At 43.9% G+C, this 20,100-nt stretch overlaps 2 protein-coding genes across 2 annotated transcripts; both read right to left on the bottom strand.

The window, feature by feature from the left end:
• Positions 1–384: 384 nt before the first annotated feature.
• kdm5a (lysine demethylase 5A) lies at positions 385–17,475 on the bottom strand. Its single transcript, XM_061668514.1, has 29 exons — positions 16,453–17,475; positions 15,704–15,781; positions 14,899–15,021; positions 14,650–14,820; positions 14,378–14,563; positions 13,866–13,944; positions 13,688–13,779; positions 13,460–13,618; positions 13,256–13,375; positions 12,998–13,156; positions 11,940–12,121; positions 11,705–11,867; positions 11,219–11,338; positions 10,930–11,124; positions 10,440–10,621; positions 10,241–10,365; positions 9,336–9,486; positions 9,138–9,258; positions 8,841–9,017; positions 7,966–8,144; positions 7,736–7,874; positions 6,938–7,117; positions 5,920–6,480; positions 4,995–5,153; positions 4,749–4,877; positions 4,514–4,661; positions 4,215–4,435; positions 2,894–3,367; positions 385–1,088 (listed from the first exon to the last, which is right to left on the bottom strand). The coding sequence occupies exons 1-29, from the start codon at positions 16,597–16,599 to the stop codon at positions 807–809; spliced, it is 5,202 nt and encodes a 1,733-aa protein (XP_061524498.1). The 5' UTR covers positions 16,600–17,475; the 3' UTR covers positions 385–806.
• A 97-nt stretch (positions 17,476–17,572) lies between these two features.
• On the bottom strand, positions 17,573–20,088 carry LOC133397526 (aldo-keto reductase family 1 member D1-like). Its single transcript, XM_061668527.1, has 9 exons — positions 19,776–20,088; positions 19,492–19,659; positions 19,289–19,405; positions 19,104–19,181; positions 18,835–18,957; positions 18,538–18,647; positions 18,247–18,412; positions 18,079–18,161; positions 17,573–18,001 (listed from the first exon to the last, which is right to left on the bottom strand). Exons 1-9 carry the CDS (start codon positions 19,866–19,868, stop codon positions 17,959–17,961), a joined length of 981 nt encoding a protein of 326 aa, XP_061524511.1. The 5' UTR covers positions 19,869–20,088; the 3' UTR covers positions 17,573–17,958.
• Positions 20,089–20,100: the final 12 nt, after the last annotated feature.

Raw genomic sequence — 20,100 nt, 5'->3', positions numbered from 1 at the left:
ATTAAGCGTGGGAAACTAAGTTTGAATAATGTAACTTTATGGAAAGAAATGCACAGTTTTCTTTTTTTTTTGTCGCAGTCATACAACTAAGACACAAGGGGACAACATAACATAACATAAACAAGTGCTTAGCACTAATTAAAGACGCCACTCTCTCGCTCCCCATGCTGACTCACTTAGATGAAGACGGCAAAAGTGGCTGAAGCGAGTTTGCGCCGGATTGTGTCAGAGGATAAGTTATAAGAAGACCCCCCCCCCCCTCTCTTCCTTCCCCACCACATTCCTTTCTGCAAAAGACAAAATAGATAAAATGCTATCAATTTTTTACAGGGTGATTAAGGTTAAAAAAAAAAAGGCAGGAGCATCTGTAAACAACTGTTTGACTAGGAATAGTTTATTAAAAGGTGAGAAAACGAAACATAAAAGCCACAATCCATTATTTTAATTGCTTTCAAGCTATGTACATAATAATATAAATAATTCCACTACATTACAACCATTTCTTTTTACCTAACCAGGAGTCCTAAAGACAAGTCTGAAGGGCCGCACAAAAGGAAGAGTAATTTGTTTAAACATGACACGTGTCGGGAGTTTGACTGGTGATTGGTTATTGTAGAGTGGGAGATCTGGGAAGCAGCTGGTGGATGTTTCGGTCCAAGAAGGCTGTTCCTGTAAATATTTGTCTCTTGAGGTTTACGATACAGTAAGTTACAGAAATAGGCTTCCATGTTGAAGCTACTATACGAGGGCTCTATTGCCATCCTGGACACTGCGTTTAAAGTCAATTTCTCAGGCCTCACATTGTGCTAACTGTTCTGGTGAGGCTCCTCCGCTGGGTTCAGATGTACAGCAGCGGCGCGGGACCACGAGGCGCCGGCGGTCGCCAGCAGGCTCGGCGTCGCCAGCATCACAATGGTTTCCTCCGCCACCTCCACCTCGGCCGCGCCCCCTCCCCGCCTCGATCCGACGGCCTTAAGGGAGCAGTCCACGCAGATGTAGTCTTCGTTCTCTGCCATTTCGCATGAGACCCCCACGCACACCTGGTGGAACCACTCGTCACAGCCGCCGTCGCACTGCACCCAGTCAACCTTGAACATGAAAAGGAAAATATGAAGGTGCTGTTGATCAATTGTGGGGGTGGTCTTGGTCTCATGATGTCATGATGAAGAGGACTGTTTCGATTTTCAATTCGAATTGAACCTTGACATTTTTTGGGCATAGCCGTGCAGCCCCTTGGTAGAGAACAAGTTGTGCAAATCGTACCATAATACTGAACAGTTGCATATCGTCGTTGTCGAGCGGCTGCCCCGTATGTCCAAATATGGTCAATTTCACATTATGTCCACAAATCGATACTATTGGTCTGTCCCCACGTCGTCTGTTATTATGAGGCATTATTAACCAATGTAAAGTGGTAAAAAAATAGCTTTAGAACAACTATTAACTCTCTTGGACACTTGAACTGTCTGAGACGTGTCGTAGAACTCCACATCTTCCTTACGCTGCGGGAGCTGTATGGCATTATGTTGCCTCAAGATTTTGGGGTGGCGTTGTGTTGATGTTGGTGCACAACAATACGTGATAGTAATAAAAGGTACAAGACCAACTGGAACAATGTAAGTAATTCAAGCAAGATGTTTTTTTAAAAAAATAAATAAATAAAGTTCACCTGTCAAGGTTCATCCTGAAATTTCACTCAAATGCCCAATATCCTGAACTTTTTGTGAGTAGTGTACATCGCAAAAGCAGTGATTTCCACAGTTTTGAAATTTTGGATCCGAGGCAAGGCGCAAAGATTTTGCCTCACCTGTACAATTCTACATGAAAAAAGCGTGTGAGAGAGCTAGAAATGCTGCACGTGCGCAAGGATGTCAGATTCATGTCATAAGTCACAACCCTATCAGAGTTTTTAATTGGCCCAGCGCTGAGGTAGGGAGGAGTCATTGGTTTAGTATGTTTGCTTATAAGTATGCAGTTTATTACAAATTATTTTGCGGACCCCAAGTAACAGCTTACAGAACCCCAGGGGTCTGGGGACTCCAGTTTGAGAACTGATGACATCTAGCGCAACACTATCACAAATAAGTATAAATCAAATTCTGTCTGTGCGGCGAGCCCACCAAATTCCACAGCTCCGATTGGCCCCCGCAGACTGGCCACTTGTTAACTGCGCCACCGGGCACCTCCCGTAAGGGCCGCGCCGACTTTGCCTGTTAATACGTTATGTGTAACGCTCATTAAGGTGTTCCAGTGCTGCTATCAGCTGTAAAGTTCCATGATGTTCATTTGGGGAAAGTGTTTGCGATTAACCCAAAGCAACCTCAACAACAAGGTGAACATGTGTCAGGCGTAATTATCGAATCAAACCCAAAAAGCCCACTGAGCATGTACATCAAGAGTCCGTAATATTTGTTACATTAATTTAGCTATTTTTAATAGCTTTTAAAATGAGAATGAATTCTCATCAAAATTAAATAATTCACATACCCATTTGAACTTTTCTTTGTGAGCATATACATGTATTAATGACCTGACCGAATTGGTCTTCTTAAAAAAAAAAAAAAAGAAAAAAAAAAAAAGAAAAAAAAATTGTGATCTTTGAGCACCGAAGTTTGTCTGGGTTGTACAGGATAAGCGCTCGAACTCATGCTTGTACTGGACTATGTAATTTAATGGTCAATAGAGGAAATACTTACAATAATACAGTTAAGTATAAACATTGTGTAAAATGTTGCTAACCTCACATGTTCACCTCTGACCTCTGTTAACATGTAAACCGTCGATGTGTCTATCATTCATCTATAACGTAGACAAGACCAACGTGATGTGCTGTCACATGGAATATTGACCGTGATTCAGTGTTTCCCACCCATGTTGTAAAGGACGTCCTCACCTTGTCTTTACACGGTCTCTGGCAGTTTTTAGCTGCGCACACGGCGTTTTCGTCGTTAGAGTCTTCGGCGCCAGACCACTCGTACTTGGAGGGAATGTCGAGAATCTTCTTCTCCTTCCTCTTCTCCAGCCCATCCCTGATGGCCTCTGCCTTAGCAGCTGCTTTCTCCTTCCGCTTCCTCTCCTTCTCCTCCTTGGCCAAACGTTTGGCCAGCTGCTTCATCTCCCTATTCTTATCCAGGCCCAGTTTTAGCTTCTTCTTCTTGGGTTTGCCCCCAAGGCCGAGCTCCAGGCCGGCCCTTTTCAGTTCCTTGGATTTGGACGGCCGCATGCCCCCCAGTGTCCCGGCCCCGCCTGCGGAGGACATCAGCATGTGGTGGTGGTGGTGCTCGGCTCGCTCCAACTTCCGCTTCCTCTTCTTCTCTGAATCCTTGATCTTGATTTTCAGAGACTTTTCCATTGGACTGTCGTCAGGCTGTGGAAAAGAAAAGGGACAAATTACACCCCATTTGAGTGGTCCTCAACCCTTTTTGTGCTGTTGACCAGTTTCAGGTAAAGCGATATTTTAATCCTATTTATAGTGGCGGATACATTGCAGACCCACCAATAATAGGTTCATATCCCTGGATATTCTGCCTTCTTTTTAATCCAGGCTTGTTTGTGAATGTCAGGTGTTTGGTCACCACGTGCCGACACAGTTTTGAAGGATTCATTTGTGAGCCTGTCGCCACATATTACAAAAAACGGGCTTTGTGCGTGAGAATCACCTGCGTCGATAAACCCATATTTTAAGCAGGACTGCTGGTATTTTTCTTAAAAGTAGCTTTCTTTTTCTTGCAAGTCGTTGGCTCTTTTCCTTCCGTCTCATTATTTGGTCTTGCCCCCTTTCCAAGTAAGATTTTTTTTACTAACATTTGATACTCTGTGGGGAAAAAGACTGACGATCAATAAAATATTCTTTGTTTAGTCTCTGTGCTCCGGTTTTCCTCCCACATCCCAAAAACATGCATGGTACGTTGATTGAAGAGTCTAAATTGCCCGTAGGTGTGAATGTGGGTGCGAATGGTTGTTTGTTTATATGGGCCCTGCGATTGGCTGGCAACCAGTTCAGGGTGTACCCCGCCACCTGCCCGATGACAGCTGGGATAGGCTCCAGCGCTCCCGCGACCCTTGTGGGGATAAGCGGCTCAGATAATGGATGGATGGATGGATAGTCTCAATGTGCAGCCCAGTACCAAATGGCCTGTGCGTGGACCAGTGTTTGCCCAATTAGACAAAAATTAAATCAGCTACAATCTGGCCGCAGGTCCAGCTGTGCTTACCTCCATAACCTGTAGGAATCTGTCCTCTAAGGGGGGATGCGTGGCCTGTAAGATCCTCCAGATGTGCTGAGTCTCATCCAGGGACACCTCCAGTAGGTCACCCAGCATCATCAGCTCCTCCAGCTGGGCCTTGGCTTGCGGAGACAGCTCCAGCACTGGGGGCTCCAGACTGCGAGGTATCAAAGGAGTCTTCCTGGGCTGCTTTCTTGGCGTTCCCACATCTGGAATATGCATTTTTATTTCACTATTTTCTGTCGTCTATCTTTGAGAATGACTAACAGAAAACAGTGAAGCCTCACTTTGTACAACAGACTTGGAGGCTGAAGAGTATGCGTGTTCAGTGCAGAACGAGGGCGTGGCAGTCGGCCACATGTGACTAACCACCTCCTCTGACTTCACTGGGATCTCGTCATCGCAGAAGAGGTAAGGCTTAACTTCCCCTGGATCCTGGAACCACAACATTAGGTATCATTAGATGTAGGTGGAACTAAGGCGTTTATGTTTACCTCTGATTGATTTAACGCCCAATTTTACCTTCATGTCGTAACCGTACGTCTCCCTGATGTCCTCATCCGAGTCAGTCTCTTCGTCGTCATAGTCCACAGACGGGCGAGGCGAGGTGGCTCTGCTGAAGCCTGACTGCTGGAAGGTCTGGATGTGACCCTAGAGAGACAACAATGAAACCAAAATGCGCTGTAAGCTTTACAGGTAAAATTAGAGGAGAAAAAACCAACTGCACCAGGAAAGGTTACAGTGCATCTTAGGTGCGTAGTGTCTCACCTGCAAGTCAGGGTTTGCTGCGGCTTTTTGCAGCTCGGCGTTGATGATCTTCTCAGTCTTCTCCCGTGCAGCTTGCTCCACCATGCGCTGGCTCAGCACGGACAGCTTTGCGAGGGCGGACGACAGCTCCTCCGTGGCCAGAGCTCGACGTGCCCGGTCCTGGTAGCAACGTTGACAATTAGTTCACGAAGGAACCCCAGATTTTTTGGGCATTTACAGGAGTGGTTGTCAAACTCGTGTGCCTCTATGCCCGGGCGTCCGCAAAATATTTTGCAATGAATCATTAATTTAATATAATTTTAATAAAATGTAATAATGAGGACCGCCACGTCAACAACAACAAAACTGTACTAAACCAGTAACGGCTCCCAAATTTAGCTTTGGGTCAATTATTAGCTCTGATATGATTGTGATGAATCATCACGCAAGTCTGGCATCCCTGCATGAATATATATTGTTTTTATTTTTAGAAAAAGACTTATTACTACAGGAAAAATAAAATCCTAATGTTTTTAACAACAAAATACTATCCTATTTTTGGGAGAGTAAACATCTTTTCAAGAATAAAATGCGTAATATGATGACAATAAAGGACATTTTTGAAATTCCTTTGTTAAGATATGACTTCTTCCGTCAATAATATTTTTTTTTTTTAAATATCTTTAATATCATATCAAGACTTTTTATTGAAAAAAAATACATTCTGATAAGGCTGACTATTTTTCCCCTTTATTCTCATAACTACCATTTTTTCTCTAAAAAATATGAACTTATTGGAAAATTATCTTTTTCTTGAGAAAAAAAAAAAAAAGGCAATGTTTTAATTCCTGTGGCATCTCGGGGTATACGCGGTAGTTTCGATGACACTGGGATTATGAAGGGGTCGACCCAAAACGTTTGAGAGCCCTTGATTTACAGTGCGTACCTGCCAGCTCATTGCCCTCTCAGTTAAACACTGGAGCGCCTCTCCTTCTGGTAGTCGCACAGGAAGCTTCTGCAGCGACACCAGCAGAGACAGGATGGTCTCTAACCTCGGCCGCCTGGACCGTTGACACAGCGGGCACAGAAATTTGGAGTCCTTGCTATTGCTCTGCCAACCGACGCCGAGCTTCTTCTGCGTTCCCGTCTTAGGGAGAGGCACGCACACCCCGTGGAACCAATCCTTGCACAGCTCGCACTGCAGCATGAAGCCGCTGGCCGTCTTCCGGCACAGGCAGAACTTAACTTCCTCGATGCGGTCGGCCATGGCCATCTTGGCCAGGTTGGCGGCGCGCAGGGAGTGGATGGCCTCCACCTCTTTTTGCTCTTTGGCCTTGAAGGCGGCGACGACGGTGGAGGGTTCGCGCGCCTCCTCGAGGCTCTCCTCCAGGTCGCTCAACGTGTCGGGGTCAAAGCCTCCTCGCTCCTTCTCCATGAGCTCCCTAACTCGTTTCCTCTTGCTTTTGCTGTTGCCGTACACGCCGATGTCCAAGCGAGGACTGAGAACCTGAAAAGAACATATGAAACATCCCAGGTGGTACTTGGTTCCGATGCCACAACCTATGCCACAACTGATAAAGTAAAATAATATGTGCTTCGTCTTGGAAAATAATTTCCCTTTTGTCAACACGAATGTAAACATCCTTCATAAATTAACGTTTTAAATGTTCAACAAAGAGCATGTCGGTTTCAAGCTACTTGGAGCCCACCTGAGGGAAGAATAACCTCATTCTTCAAATGTGTGATATCGTGGGGCTGTGTAACTTTTGAGGTTGAAATTTCATCCAAGGTTTTGGCTTTTTAAAGATGAAGGCATAGTTATTTCAGCAACTCAACTAGTCAGTCAACAACTAACTCATTTTAGAAAGGAATTACAAAAAATAAATAAATAAATAAATAATGCCTTGAACTGGTCGACAATATCAATTATTATCCGAGCCCTAACTTGAGATGCGACATCTCACCTGGAGTAGTGTGTATGTGGAGTTTTTCTTGAGAAAGGTGCGGCCAGTCCTCTCCCTCCAGGCTCGCGCGGAGGCCACCTGAGACTCCACCTGGGCCAGCGGATCGAGACGAACCGGGATGGAACGACCCCGAGCCAGCAGGCTCTCCAGCTGCTCCAGGTAAGCGTAGGCACTACCACTCTGTGTGTGGATACAATGGTCTTTGTCACAGGTCCAATAACTCAATCATTGCCAAGAGCAGTGATTCCTGAATTATCCAATTTCATTTTTTTTTAAATTTATTTACTAAAAAAAAAAAAAATGTTTGTTCATCTATGTCTGCGACGTACAGTGACAGAGAACTATTAAATGTTCTTCCACTGGGTGGCAGACCGCACCCTGTCACGAATAGTGAAAATCTCAAAGTACTTGGAGACAAAAAGGTTTGTAATTGCCTATAGATTCTTTAACAGGGCAGCAAAGCATTTTTTTTGTCTTCCCCTCAATTCGACATAGGTGCTTGGCACCAAGATGCCACCAGATGGCGCCAAATCAATATATTTATGAGACATGATTTTGGCTTGAGCCATAAAAACAGGTAAAAAGAGTTTTTTGGGCGGATAACGGCGGATAGGTTCCTCCTCCCAAAAATTGGCGACAATGCAACTTTGCGAATGCAGAACCGTGAATATGAGGGGGCTCACTGTAAACGTTTTGTGCCATTTTTGTTTGGTGGTGTGAGATTCTTATGTAAAATGTGTGCTTATGCTCAATAAGAAGGTTGGGAAGCACTCAACAAGAGTGAATTAAAGTCTGTACCTGAATAGCATCCACCTTGGCAGTCCAGTCTTTGGCTTTTTGCAGGGCCTCTCGTAAAGCCAAAATATTAGGTAGGTATGCTGGAATGTTCCTGGCTTCCACCACGATACTTTCCAAGGTCACCATGCTGTGTCGAGGCCTTTGTTTAAAGACAAATAAGCAGGAGTGAGCAACACTGAACACTTGGTACGGAAAAAGTTATCTGTGCGCGATTAAGTGCATAACAATACCTGGCCAGCAAGCAAGCGCGGGCCTTGTCCTCCCATTTCTCAGAGACTGTGAGAATCTCCTGTAGTTCAGCCATGGCCTTCTCCACTGCGTGGTGGGGAGCCAAGCCCACACCGGAATCGATCAGCCGCTTCATCAGCTCCAGGGTGACGCGGTGGGGCTCCGTTAGGGTGAAACGCACCTTAAAATGACAGTAGAAGTCACTTTGAGAGTTCACCTTTACAACTATGTTATTTAAAAAAAAAAAAAAAAAAAAAAAAAAAAAAAAAAAAAAAAAAAAGGATTCTCAACTTTTTGGCTCCAGGGACCCCTAACAGGATAGACATTATTCTAAGGACCCCCCTCATAACACCAATTAACAGGTGCACCTCTATGATGAATATAATAAATGGCGGCACGGTGGACGACTGGTAAGCACATCTGTCTCACAGTTCTGAGGACCGGGGTTCAAATCCCGGCCCCGCCTGTGTGGAGTTTGCATGTCCTCCCCCGTGCCTGCGTGGATTTTCTCCGGGGGCTCAGGTTTCCTCCCACATGCTAAAAACATGCGTGGTAGGTTAATTGAAGACTCTAAATTGCCCGTATGTATAAATGTGAGTGCGAATGGTTGTTTGTTTATATGTGCCCTGCGATTGGTTGGCGACCAGTTGAGGGTGTACCCCGCCTCTCGCCCGGAGATACCTGGAATAGGCTCCAGCACGCCCGTGACCCTAGTGAGGATAATATAATAATGACAATATTGTTTTATGATCCATCCATCCTTCTCTGTAGCGCTTATCTTCACGAGGGTCGTGGTTGTGCTGGAGCCTACACCAGGTGATTAGATTTAGAATTATATTTAACAATTTGAGAACATAAAGGTTATTTCGATGCTGACCTCATCGAGCCAACGGGCCTGCTGGAGCTCCTGTTTGAGGCGGGGAAGCTCCGGTAGCTCCACATCTAGGCCGCTACCCAGGTCCAAAAGGGCCTGCAGCTTGGAGGAATCGGGCAGCTCGTCCGCCAGCGCGATCTGAGCTCGCTCATGGAAGTCTTCCACATTCTCCAGTAACTCCTGTAAAGATGTGTGAGTTACACAACAAAAAAACGTCTAGGTCCAAACTTGGCTTTTTTTCCCTGTTACTTCACCACTATCAAAACTACACAATCTTGGTGATTACAAACGAGGATTGACCTTGACTTGTCTGGCCTGGCTGATGATGCAAGGCAGCCTGTAAAGCTGCTCCACAAAGGCCTTGAGCTCGTCCACAGTCAGCTTACTGCGGGTCCGACTGCTCTCTGAACGCAAGCGGCTGCTGTGGGTGGAAAAACAACCACTTAGCGCCCCTTAAAGGCACAATTGTCTTGCTTGTGTGCATGGGCATCACCTTACCTATGTCTCTGCTTGCGGCTGAGCAACATCTGGGCAACAGAGGAGCAGGTCTCGGCCTCTTTGACCATTTCTCTGAGACGGCGGAACAGAGAATTCTCCGGATACTTCCTGTCCTCTGCATCTTCCAGCAAAACCTTGAGCTCAATTAGATCTATGTGAAAGACACACGGCAATTAAACACAAATACTAAGCAGTGTTTCCCAATATTAATTGATCCAAGGCACATAATTTGACATTGGAAAAAAGAAATCTCACAGTACACGACCAAACAAAAATGTCACAAAAAATACAGTTGTATACAGTATACTGAAAAAAATGATTATTTCGCCTGAATGTACTCACAAATTTACTGATTGTGAAATTGGGGCATGCTCAGGTTTTTTTTAGAGATGTCATTTCAGTTGTTTAGGACACTGATATAGTGAGAGAGCTTTTGGCCAAACACCAAGCATTACGGAGTCAACTGGGTTGGGTCCCCGTTGAAAGTAAATCCCCAGGGAAGGTAACTTTCATTTGTCTTGGCTTGAGCTCACCTTTTTGTCGTTTTTTTTTTTTTTTTTTTTTAACCACTACTCATTCTCGGCCCTTCCCCTGGGATCGAATTTTATCCAGGATCCAGTCGGATTGAGTTCTTTCCCAGTATTTATCCATGACAATACCTCAAACTGTGCCACGACTTATTCAGTTGTATACACGTCACCAGGAGGATGCACAGGTTAATTGTATATTCTGCTATCTTGTGGAAGACCATTTAATTGCTCTGCATGTCACTATAGATTGCTGGCATAGATAGATGAACAAAGATACATTATTTTTGTCATCATTTGTTGACCAATTTAGTGAAATTGGATAATTTCCCGCAGCACAGATGTTGGGAATCACTAATGTAGAAGTGAGGAAGAAACCTTTCTTGTTCTTCTGGTCTGCAACCAAGGCCTCGTTGATCCTTTTTGCCCAAGTGTCATAGGACTGCGCACGATTCTTCACACCATACAGCATGGCCGGAAACTCCTCTGGATCATAGCGATACCTGAAAATAAAAACATTTACTGTAGCTTTGCTGGATACGACAAAAGCAGTGCAAAAAAAATATGGAGCGCTTACCTGAGGCACTTGTTGCTGAGAGGGCAGTCGCAGAGATCTGCTGCATGGTGGAGACAAACCAGCCGATCAGGACAACATGAGCAGGTGAGGGCGGACAGGAAGCAGGTGGTCTTGCACTTGTGGCACTGGCGCTCGTCATCGGGGACCAGCTCAAAAACTTCCTGCTCTGTTGAAAGCACCCCCTACAGGCCAAGGAGAACAACTACTTTTTCATGTTGTTATTCCATCTGCAAAGTGCAAACGTGATGTCTTCATGTCGTGATGTCTTCATGAGACTAAATTTAGCTCCTCCCTGACATACTGTACAAAGCTTGCCGTTTGGTCGAGATGTTTTACTTCAACATACTCCCTGGATTTTGTGGTGTTTCAGAATGAGCACCAAAAAAAAAAAAAAAAACGCAAATAGGTGAGTTTTTCAGCAAATAGCAATAGATAGGTGAACAGGTGAATTCATGATTCGTGAATCACAAACATTCAATAAATCACTTACCAAGTCCTTTATTGCCTTTCTAAGCTCAGTCTCCTCGTCCATCATTTCCCCCATCTCCTTGACGACGGCCGCGGCCAGCTCCACGTCCAGGCTCTCCGGATCAGCGGACATCTTGCACAGCAGCTCGTCGTGCGAGAAGACGCAGTAGCGGCGCAGGCGTCGGTAGTGGGCCACGCACTGACGGCCCATGGGTAACTGGGAAGGACAAATCCACATTCATATTCGGATTCATCAGCCACTCATTAATAGGGAAGTCATTGAGCATTCGTATAAATAGAGGAACCATTACCCAGTCAGCGGTGCAGAAGTTAACAGCCTCTGCAAAATTGTATCCCTGGTTGAATCCACTGTGGTAGGCTCGCGGAAAGGTCACCACAAACTCCCCTGCGCACTGATTGGTCCTGTACACCTACAAAGGGAATATAGCACACATACATGTCGCGAAACATTCAAGAAAAGCAGGACTGCAAAACAAACAAAAAGTTGGAAACTTGTAATTAATGTGATTAACCAGGAATTCATAAAAAAACTGAAGGTTGGCTCTTAATAGGGAGCTTGAATATAGTTGGGGAAAATTCATTTTCGCATTATCTGGACTCCAACAACCACAATACATGTAAAGTGTTTGTTTATGACAAAAGAAAATTTTTATATTTATGCTCAAATATGACACTTTTCTAAAATTCCCCAGCTTAATTTCCAATATTTAGAGCGAAATGTCCACCTTTTCGCAGTTCTAATGAGAATTAGCTAGTGTGAAGTCTAGGTCACATACAGGCACACCGTGCTCCATGAGGACGTTGGGGTTCATGATGGTGACCAGCTGATGGAGAAGGTCCGGCTGCGATTGAAACAGTTCCGGAGCCAACTTTTTCATGACCGCCTCTAGCTGCTCTGCGGCGGACGCCGGCACTCCATACCAGGTCTTGGGTTCTCCCCTGAAGACAAAAAGAGGAGTTTCAACCTTCTGGAACAGGCGACTGTGACTTGCATATTTACCACAATCTCACCAATGTAAGAAATTAATGGAGTAACTCCAGTGGTCCTCAATGTGCCAACAGAAGGAGGAGAAGCACATGCCGACATAGAGCCAGGGAACCTTCATGCCTGAGATGTCCACATTGATATGAGTGAGCACCGACTGCTCCAGCACTGGCATATTGTTCAGATTCCAGCCGGAGTTGGCGTACTCCTAAAAGGAACAGTAAAAGATGTTTATTATTCACCATTTGTATGCACTGTACTTCTTCAACTGAACAGTCATTTTCAGAGAGTTCAAAATCAATGTGTGTTTTCTATGGATGCGTTAATACAGTATTTCCCAAACACTGAGCCTAGGCACATGCAGTGAACCTTGGTATTTGTGAATTCAGCTATATGCAAGTTTTGTTGTTGTTTTCTGCGGGAACGAATCCTCTGTTTAAAAAAAAAAAAAATAAATAAAAAAATAAAAAAAAAAATCACCCTTTCACTGTTTTTTTATTCCCCTCAGGCCAAAGAAGCCATGTGACGTCTCAAATAAAAATATTGCTTTGGCGCTATCTTGTGGCATCTTGGAGTCAAAGAATTCTGCTATTCGCAGCAGGGCTCAGGAGAAACACCATTTTACAAAATCACATTCCACATCACACCAAACAAAAATGTCTGACAAAGTATACGAACTCTCGATTTACGCACAAATTTACTTTCTCAGTGTGAACTATTTCTCTTGTACATATGACAACAGGTGGACACACAGGTTGATTGAAAACTTCTTCCAACGAGTCGAAGAGTGTTTGCTTTGCATTTCACCATACGACGGTGGCTATAGATGAACAAAGATGCTTTATTTGCAGTAATGCGATCATTTTCAGCCCAATTAAGTGGAATCGGATAAGTTCCTGCTGCCCACCTGATGATGTCTCATAGTGCAATACTGTGAAAGGGTTTGGTGAAATTCGATTAGCTCTCGTGTCACACTTAGACACATCACACTAATAACTGCTTTAATCTACAAATAAAAACTGAATTTTTACCTGCAAATTTCTTTTTTCTCACGCTCCTATTTGCAAACACTCAGTTCGCTCACCTCTTCGTCTCCCAGTAGCCTCCTCTTGCCGTCTCTGACAGGGAATCCGCTGCCCACGTCCTTCGAGCTGATGTCGGCTCCGTACTCCACGATGACGTCCTCCTCGATGCTGCTTACCAGACGCCAGAACTCTTTCTCCACCAGCTCAGTGGGCACCATCTGTGAAATTAAAACCGTCTATTTGTCAGTATGTACTGTATGACAGACACGATATCCATCGTGAAACTTGAATTTTTCAAGTTCGGTGTCTTTCCATACGTGGACTGGCATGTTGAAATAGTCTGACTTGAACTGGTCTGCCATCTCTCCAAAGCTCTGGAGTGAGTATTCCCTCACAGCCTGCTCAAAGCCAAACGCCTCTCTGGGCTTACTGCACTCCTGCAACGGGGGGAAAAAAAGAGAGGGTTGTTTATGAAACAAATTCAGGAGGGAAATCAACCTTAGCAGTTGTGTTAGGTGTACCTCTGCCACACACTTGGGGCAGCGCCAGTCGCCTTTGGGCACATCGTGCAGAGGCGGAACCAGGCAGAAGGTGTGGTAGCTGTCGTCGCAGCCATCGCACAGCAGCAGGCGGTCCTCCTCGTCGCCGCGTCCGCACATCAGGCAGAAGTAGAGGTCAATCTGGGTGAGCGTTACATTAAGTTAGTACAGCAGAAATTAGATGTGACCAAATCGCAGTCTGACGCTCACAAAGTTGACTTCGAGCGTCTCCTTGCGTGGTTTCATTTTGATGGCGAAGGCTTGAGCTCTGAGGTGACGATGCTTCTTGTTGTAGCCGTCGCCTAACGCGACAGGGAACAAGCTTAAGCTATTGGTTGCATTTGAAGAGGGGAATAAAAAAATGCAGGCCAATCCAAATGTCTCTTACCTGCCGACACAATTTCCAAGTCCACCATCTTGGGGCTGGTACCAAAGAGTTTGAGGCCTTTGGGATCTTTGTTTTCCCTCTAGAGAGAGAGCGGATTAATAAATTAACAATAAATTTCCTGTTCTACTTCACTTGCCGAGTGCCTAGCAATTGGATGTAAACATGTTGTGCCCTAGTGTACACATTTCAGCAACGTTTTTATGGTTAGGTTTGGGGCTTAAGGCGATTTAGGATGGGTTAAGGTTAGGATGAGGGTGGGTTAAGCTTAGCGGGAAACATTAACAACACCACACTTAAGGCACATCTTTTCCCGTGAGGAAGCAGCCGGGTGTGTTCTACAGAAATACAACAGCCAATCATAGTGCAACAACGTGTGTCTCGGAGCCAGTAATATTCGAGCAGGGCGTGTCCTGCTCAGAATCTATGCGGGAATCCTAATAACGCATCCATCCCGTGGGTGACCAGTACTGTCCCACCACTAGTGAGTAGTGTATATCCTTATCGGTACCCACTTCCGATTTAAGTCTCCTTGAGCGTCTTTCGGCCAGAGGACGTTCTTTTATCTGCGCTGCATCAACCTCCCTGTCTTTGTCTTTGTCCTCGTAATCCTCTTGTTCATCCTCCTCCACTGCGTCCTCGCCAACTCCCTCGTCCACCTCCTCGCCATCATCTCCCTCCTCGTATAGCTGCTGGATGCCCTAACCGGAAAGCAGTAAGTGAGGATTTAAATACAAATGGCTGAAAAACGGAATTTTCAAAAAGAGGATTTATGGATCGCCCTTACAGTCAGAGTGGCTCCCGACTGGAAGAGCTCATAGGGGTAAAGGATCCTCTCATAGTGGGACCGCAGGAGTGAGCCGGTGCCTTTCCCTGACGGGAAGCCCATTCGACTGCTCACTTTGGACCACCTCTTCTCTTTACAAACGGTCTCAAAGCCACCTTCGGATGACACAACCTGAACGCATGCAAAAATAAAGTTGCATTTTAGTCAGAATAATCATAGAATCCTCCATGGAAAAGACTCCTGACTTACCTTGCTGAGTTGATATAAGTCCAGGACCTTTCGCTCCACATGTGGGAAGCGAATTTTGGATCCTTGCAGCTCCCAGAACTTTGCGATTTGATCCAGGAAGTTGAGCTTCACTCGAGTGAGTGCCTGGACCCAATGGAGACCAAAACTAAAGTGAAGGACAGCACGGGAGGCAAATACTACCCACTAATCCCCATCGTCTTTATCTTCCTCATGCGTTGAAATACACAAAAGGACGAGTGGGAGAATTTGGTTAATTGAAGCATTAAGTGCTGTTATAAATACACAAAACTAAAAACTGTCATCTGTGTTGCACAATGTAATGCTGACACTCTCCATCCAGCCATTTTCTATGGTGGCTGTCCTCTGACACTATTTACAATATATGTATTGGAATCTAAGTTTATTGTCGTGTAGTTTCCACTGGATCATATTAGAGAGGCTACTAGTACGGTAATAGATTACACAGAATTACATAAGGAAGGGTCTCAGATCATCTCTAAGGACTTGGGCTTTGAAACCACAGGGTCGTGGCTCAGGTCCGGCTCCGAACTAGATGTAAAAAAATTATTATTATTTTTTTTAATAAGGCAACTAGAGATGCTAGTGTGCACCCTACCCTCACTATGATGCAGTGCAGTTTTACACCACCAAACTGGGACATTATAGTGTTTGTATATCGAATATACCTTTAGATGGTCTACCTCCATTGTGACTGATGTGTATAGTAGTTTCCTTGAAAATAAAAGCCCATAAAAGCTAGAGACACACATCCAAGTGAACACCTTTGTCACGATGATAAACTCACCTCAAGTTCATTCAATCTTTGTACTCGAGGAGTGAAACGGAAGTGACGCACGTCGCACGCAAACGGAGGCTGCCAATCCTTGTAGGAAAAAAAATAAAATAAAATAAAACATTTGTCATAAAAGTAAGAGAGAGGCTTAATCACGATTCAATATGAGCTATAGTGTACACTTTAACTAGAAAGCGACACACGACGTTTTAAGTTAGTCGTAATAGTGACTTTGAACTGGGTTGCGGTCCGTCTGAGCTGCCCACGTTTTCATTGCTCTTCTATTTTTTGTTGTTCTTATTAAAAGGCACTCTTTCGTCTAAAAATAATAATAATACATGACAGAAAATGAATATAGTGTATAACGGTTGCTTTCATAGGCCTACACACAACAAAAATATCGTGAGGCGTGACTTTGCTACCTGAGGCCCAACGTCGAGTTGACGTAGCTAACGTAAATTAGCTAGCCGAGTACATAAAATGTGACTTCAATTTCACACAATTTTCCATCTTAAATAAGCATTTTTCTCCGGGGGAGGGGGGTTGTTAATATAAGACTACGCAATCAACATAATTTGAAGGCGTTTGAGTGGTGATGCAGACAACTAAACCCTTGTGTGACCTCTAATTGGCGTGATGGCAAGTGGTCATGTTTTTTTTTTCTTCTAAAAACAGGCTGACATGGGGAAAAAAAACACATAATACACAATCCCTCCAAATGATTTATGTTTTTTTTTCTACGTGGATGTTTTGAAGTTTACCTCCGGGGGTCTGATCTTGCATATGCCAGTTTTCTCGGCGATGGGTCGGATCTTGTTGATAAATCCAAGGGGGTCCGAGAAATCCTCCCAACTTGGCTCAAAAACGGGACATTCGGGCGGGGGTACAAACTCACCGATCGCAGACATGTTTGGAGGTATTTTGTTTGTCTGTTTGTTTTGTCCCCGTGAGAAGTTTATTTATTGTGTTCTAGTAAATATTCCCAAGTTGCTTTCACCAGGCCATGATTGGATCCAAATGTTCCTCGTCGCGGGGAACTTCCTCCATCATCTTCCTCGGAGTAAACAGCGTCAATGACGTTGAGTATAGGAGATGTAATGTTGATATTTTGAACGTTGCTCCAGCTTGGATTCATGCAAAACGATGATTTGTGGAGCTTTGTCGCCTCTCCTACAGCGGACAGAGGGCAGTGTCAGTCCAAAACGCCATCACGCCTCTTCTCTCACGGCGGAGACGAGGAGACGACTTTATCCACTGTTTGATTGCAAAACACACAAGTTCTTGGTGATACAAAGAACACAATCCAGGACGGCGACGTAGCTGTGGGTGCTAACCTAGCTCCGTGTGTGGATCTGTGGTACACATGATCTCTTCGCGATGCTGCACTTCCAATCGAACGTACTCACGCCAAACAATATACGGTCATTCAAGGTATTCCAATGTTACTGATAAAGGCCATCATTTTGCTCTCAAATAGGTAACTGTCGTACATTGTTGACTGATGTCTTTACTTGCTTCCGCCATTCATTGACGCGTACGGGAAACTAGCATGAAGGGGCTAATTTGGTTAGCTTAACTTCCGAGCGTTGCGCAGCTAATGCTGGCTAAAAACGTCGCTTTACCAGGGTTAATTTGACTTATTATTATGACGAAAGCTTTACTCGTCATAATAAAAATGTGAAAAATGAACTGTTATATTTCTTGGGTCACTATATACTAATTTAACATCGCCTGTCGCTGTTGTTGCCACATTAGCCGTGTTAGCGCCTCTTAGCGACGTGGAGTTGTCATTGACGCGAATAAATGCTTAAAAGTCGAGAGAGAGAAAACAACACGTTGCTGCTTCAAAATAAAAGAACGGGTTCAAAATACTTATTTTTATAATGATTTTATTAAATATACTTAAAATGTCAAACAAGGTACAGTTTGACAACCAGATTAATGGCACAACTTCAATAACTACATGTATAATATATATATATATAATAACTGTAATGCTACATCTTTGGATAGATAGTTAACATAGAAAAAAGAGCATCAATGGTAAAAATTACCTTAAAGATTGAGATTTCATGCTTGGTCTTCATAACATCACATAACACCAACAATTAACACCCAAAATACACAAGAAAAAAATAGATGCAATAAAAATGCTTTTAAAATGTAATAGGTGATTGTATATGATTTGAAATTTGACTTATATAGTACTACAAATTAAATGCATTAAACTTGTGAAGGAGCTGAATTGCATTTCTTCAAATTGGTATTTAGTAGTCATCATGAAACGGATACTCGGGATGGTCGGCCCACCTGTTGAATAACAAGGAAAATGTGAATTATTTATTAATTAGAAGACTATAAATGACCAATTATGCACTTTTACTCACATGAGGAGCTCCACAAAGCGAATATTCTTGTTCAGACCCTCAATGGTCTTCATGTCCTCTTCGGAAAGGCAGAAGTCAAAGATCTGCAACAGACGGTGCAGCGCAGGATTTGATTTTTTTTTAGACTCTTAATTATACACCCGAAATTATAAAATGGCCAAAACAAACCTGGAAGTTCTCCCTGATACGAAGCGGGCTGAAGCTCTTTGGAATGACCACAACTCCCTTCTGCACATTAAATCTGAGGGCGACCTGAGCTGTAGTCTTCTTGTACTTATTAGCCAGCGACACGAGAACTTCATCCTCCAACAGTGGCGGGCAGGCTAAATTGACCCTGTCGGGAAATTCAATTTATATTTCTAAAAAATAACCTTTTTTCTTTTTTTTTTTTTTTTTTTTGTGAACAAAAATGCATTTTCAGGAAGACATGGATGATCGATTGGGACGGGTCTGCAATACCAGGATGGATCTCTGGATGTCCCCAATGGGCTGTATCCCACAATGACAATGTCTTTCTGCCTGCAATACTCCAACAACTTTGGCTGAGTGTAATAGGGGTGGCATTCAACCTGAGAAAATATGTTGATTTACTGAGTGCTTATTGCGTTCATCAGCATAGAAGTAATATTACCAACACAGTTAAATCTGGTGACATATTTTTAGTTTTATGTAATCTATTATATTTGTTGAGTAAGATTGTTAACATTGGACTTGTTTTTGCAAGTGTCTTTTTGTATTTACTGTCCATATTTGTACCTGATTTGAAACCGGTTTGTGTTTCAGTCCCGGTTTGTTGAGGATCAACTCCAGCTGGCGTTTGTTGAAGTTGGATACCCCGAGAGATTTCGCCAGCCCGGCGTCTTTGCAAGCTTCCAAAGCCTTAGATAGACAATTCGAGCAAACGAAATGCAAAAAGGTGTTTCTGACTTTGAGTAAATATGAGGAATTCCTAGTACTGCACTTGCCTGGTAATACTCAGTAATACTGTTGCATTTAGATGAAGGGATTTTCACTGTTATTCTCACCTCCCAAGTCGCACAGAGGTCTGTGTCATGATAAATGTAGTTCCCTTCCTCGTCCCTCGGGTAGAAGGTATCTCCTGGCTGCAGAAAATCAAATCAAGATGACGATGTTTTGCTCCTTTGGCATACGAATCAAAATTTGTATTCTGCAATGGCCATTGCATTTGTTGCATTAAATGCAAGTGTACCCTGAACGCTGTGGGCATCTCGATGATGTATAGATCGACATATTCCAGCTGTAATGTCTTCAAAGTTCTCTCGAGAGCAGGTCGGACCAGTTCTGGTGGATGGAATGTGTTCCAGAGCTGCAAAACAGTCCGTTGTTGACAGACAAAATTTATTCATGCAAGATGTGTGAGCACTTTTGAACACCCACTATTCGATTGCAAACCTTTCCACAGTAGAATATGTCTTCTCTTTTTACAGTTCCATCTGCTATTTTGTCCCGAATGGCTTGTCCCACCTCATGTTCGTTGAAATAAACCAACGCTCCATCAATATGTCTGTATCCTGTCTCAATTGCCACTTTTACAGCATGATATGCAGTGCCTTCAGGCGTCTGTGTGGAGGGGGGAGGGGGGGGGGAAGTCAATGCATAGTGGTGTCATTTGAAGTTATTTAGGGGAAAAAAATATTCCTTAAGAATTTCCAGATGTGCAGTGCAATGTTTCTTACCGTGGGGGGATCTGCGTAAGTACCCAGTCCTATTACAGGCATGCTCATCCCGTCGCAAAGAGGAACAGCGTGACTCCCAGGTGTCCAATTCATATTTACCAAATTGTGAATTAGAAAATGCACGGATGGATGGATATTACAATTTCCCAGCTCTCCCACACTGAAATGTGTGGCAAATGTGTTAATTCTCGTAAGAACCAAGTGGAGCGTGCCCTTTGGTCACACTAAAACTCCACCCAGGTACAAAGAGCGACAATGTAAATATGGGAACTGGAACAACGTCGGCGCGTCACTGTACGTAACCCATTGTTTCGTTTTGAGACAG

The sequence above is a fragment of the Phycodurus eques genome, chromosome 22, assembly GCF_024500275.1.
Source record: "Phycodurus eques isolate BA_2022a chromosome 22, UOR_Pequ_1.1, whole genome shotgun sequence".
In the NCBI taxonomy this organism is placed as follows: domain Eukaryota; kingdom Metazoa; phylum Chordata; class Actinopteri; order Syngnathiformes; family Syngnathidae; genus Phycodurus; species Phycodurus eques.
The sequence above is the reverse complement of the archived record's forward strand: the minus strand, read 5'-3'. Positions and strand labels throughout refer to the sequence as shown.

Coding starts and splice junctions, on each gene's coding strand:
- kdm5a (XM_061668514.1), bottom strand. CDS start 16,599: ATGTCTGCGATCGGTGAGTTTGTACCCCCGCCCGAATGTCCCGTTTTT. Junction 11,339..11,704: donor TCATGGAGCACGGTGTGCCT/GTATGTGACCTA, acceptor TTCCCTTTGTAG/GTGTACAGGACCAATCAGTG. Junction 11,125..11,218: donor ACTTCTGCACCGCTGACTGG/GTAATGGTTCCT, acceptor TGTCCTTCCCAG/TTACCCATGGGCCGTCAGTG.
- LOC133397526 (XM_061668527.1), bottom strand. CDS start 19,868: ATGAATTGGACACCTGGGAGTCACGCTGTTCCTCTTTGCGACGGGATG. Junction 18,648..18,834: donor ACAAACCGGTTTCAAATCAG/GTACAAATATGG, acceptor ATATTTTCTCAG/GTTGAATGCCACCCCTATTA. Junction 18,413..18,537: donor ACATCCAGAGATCCATCCTG/GTATTGCAGACC, acceptor ATTTCCCGACAG/GGTCAATTTAGCCTGCCCGC.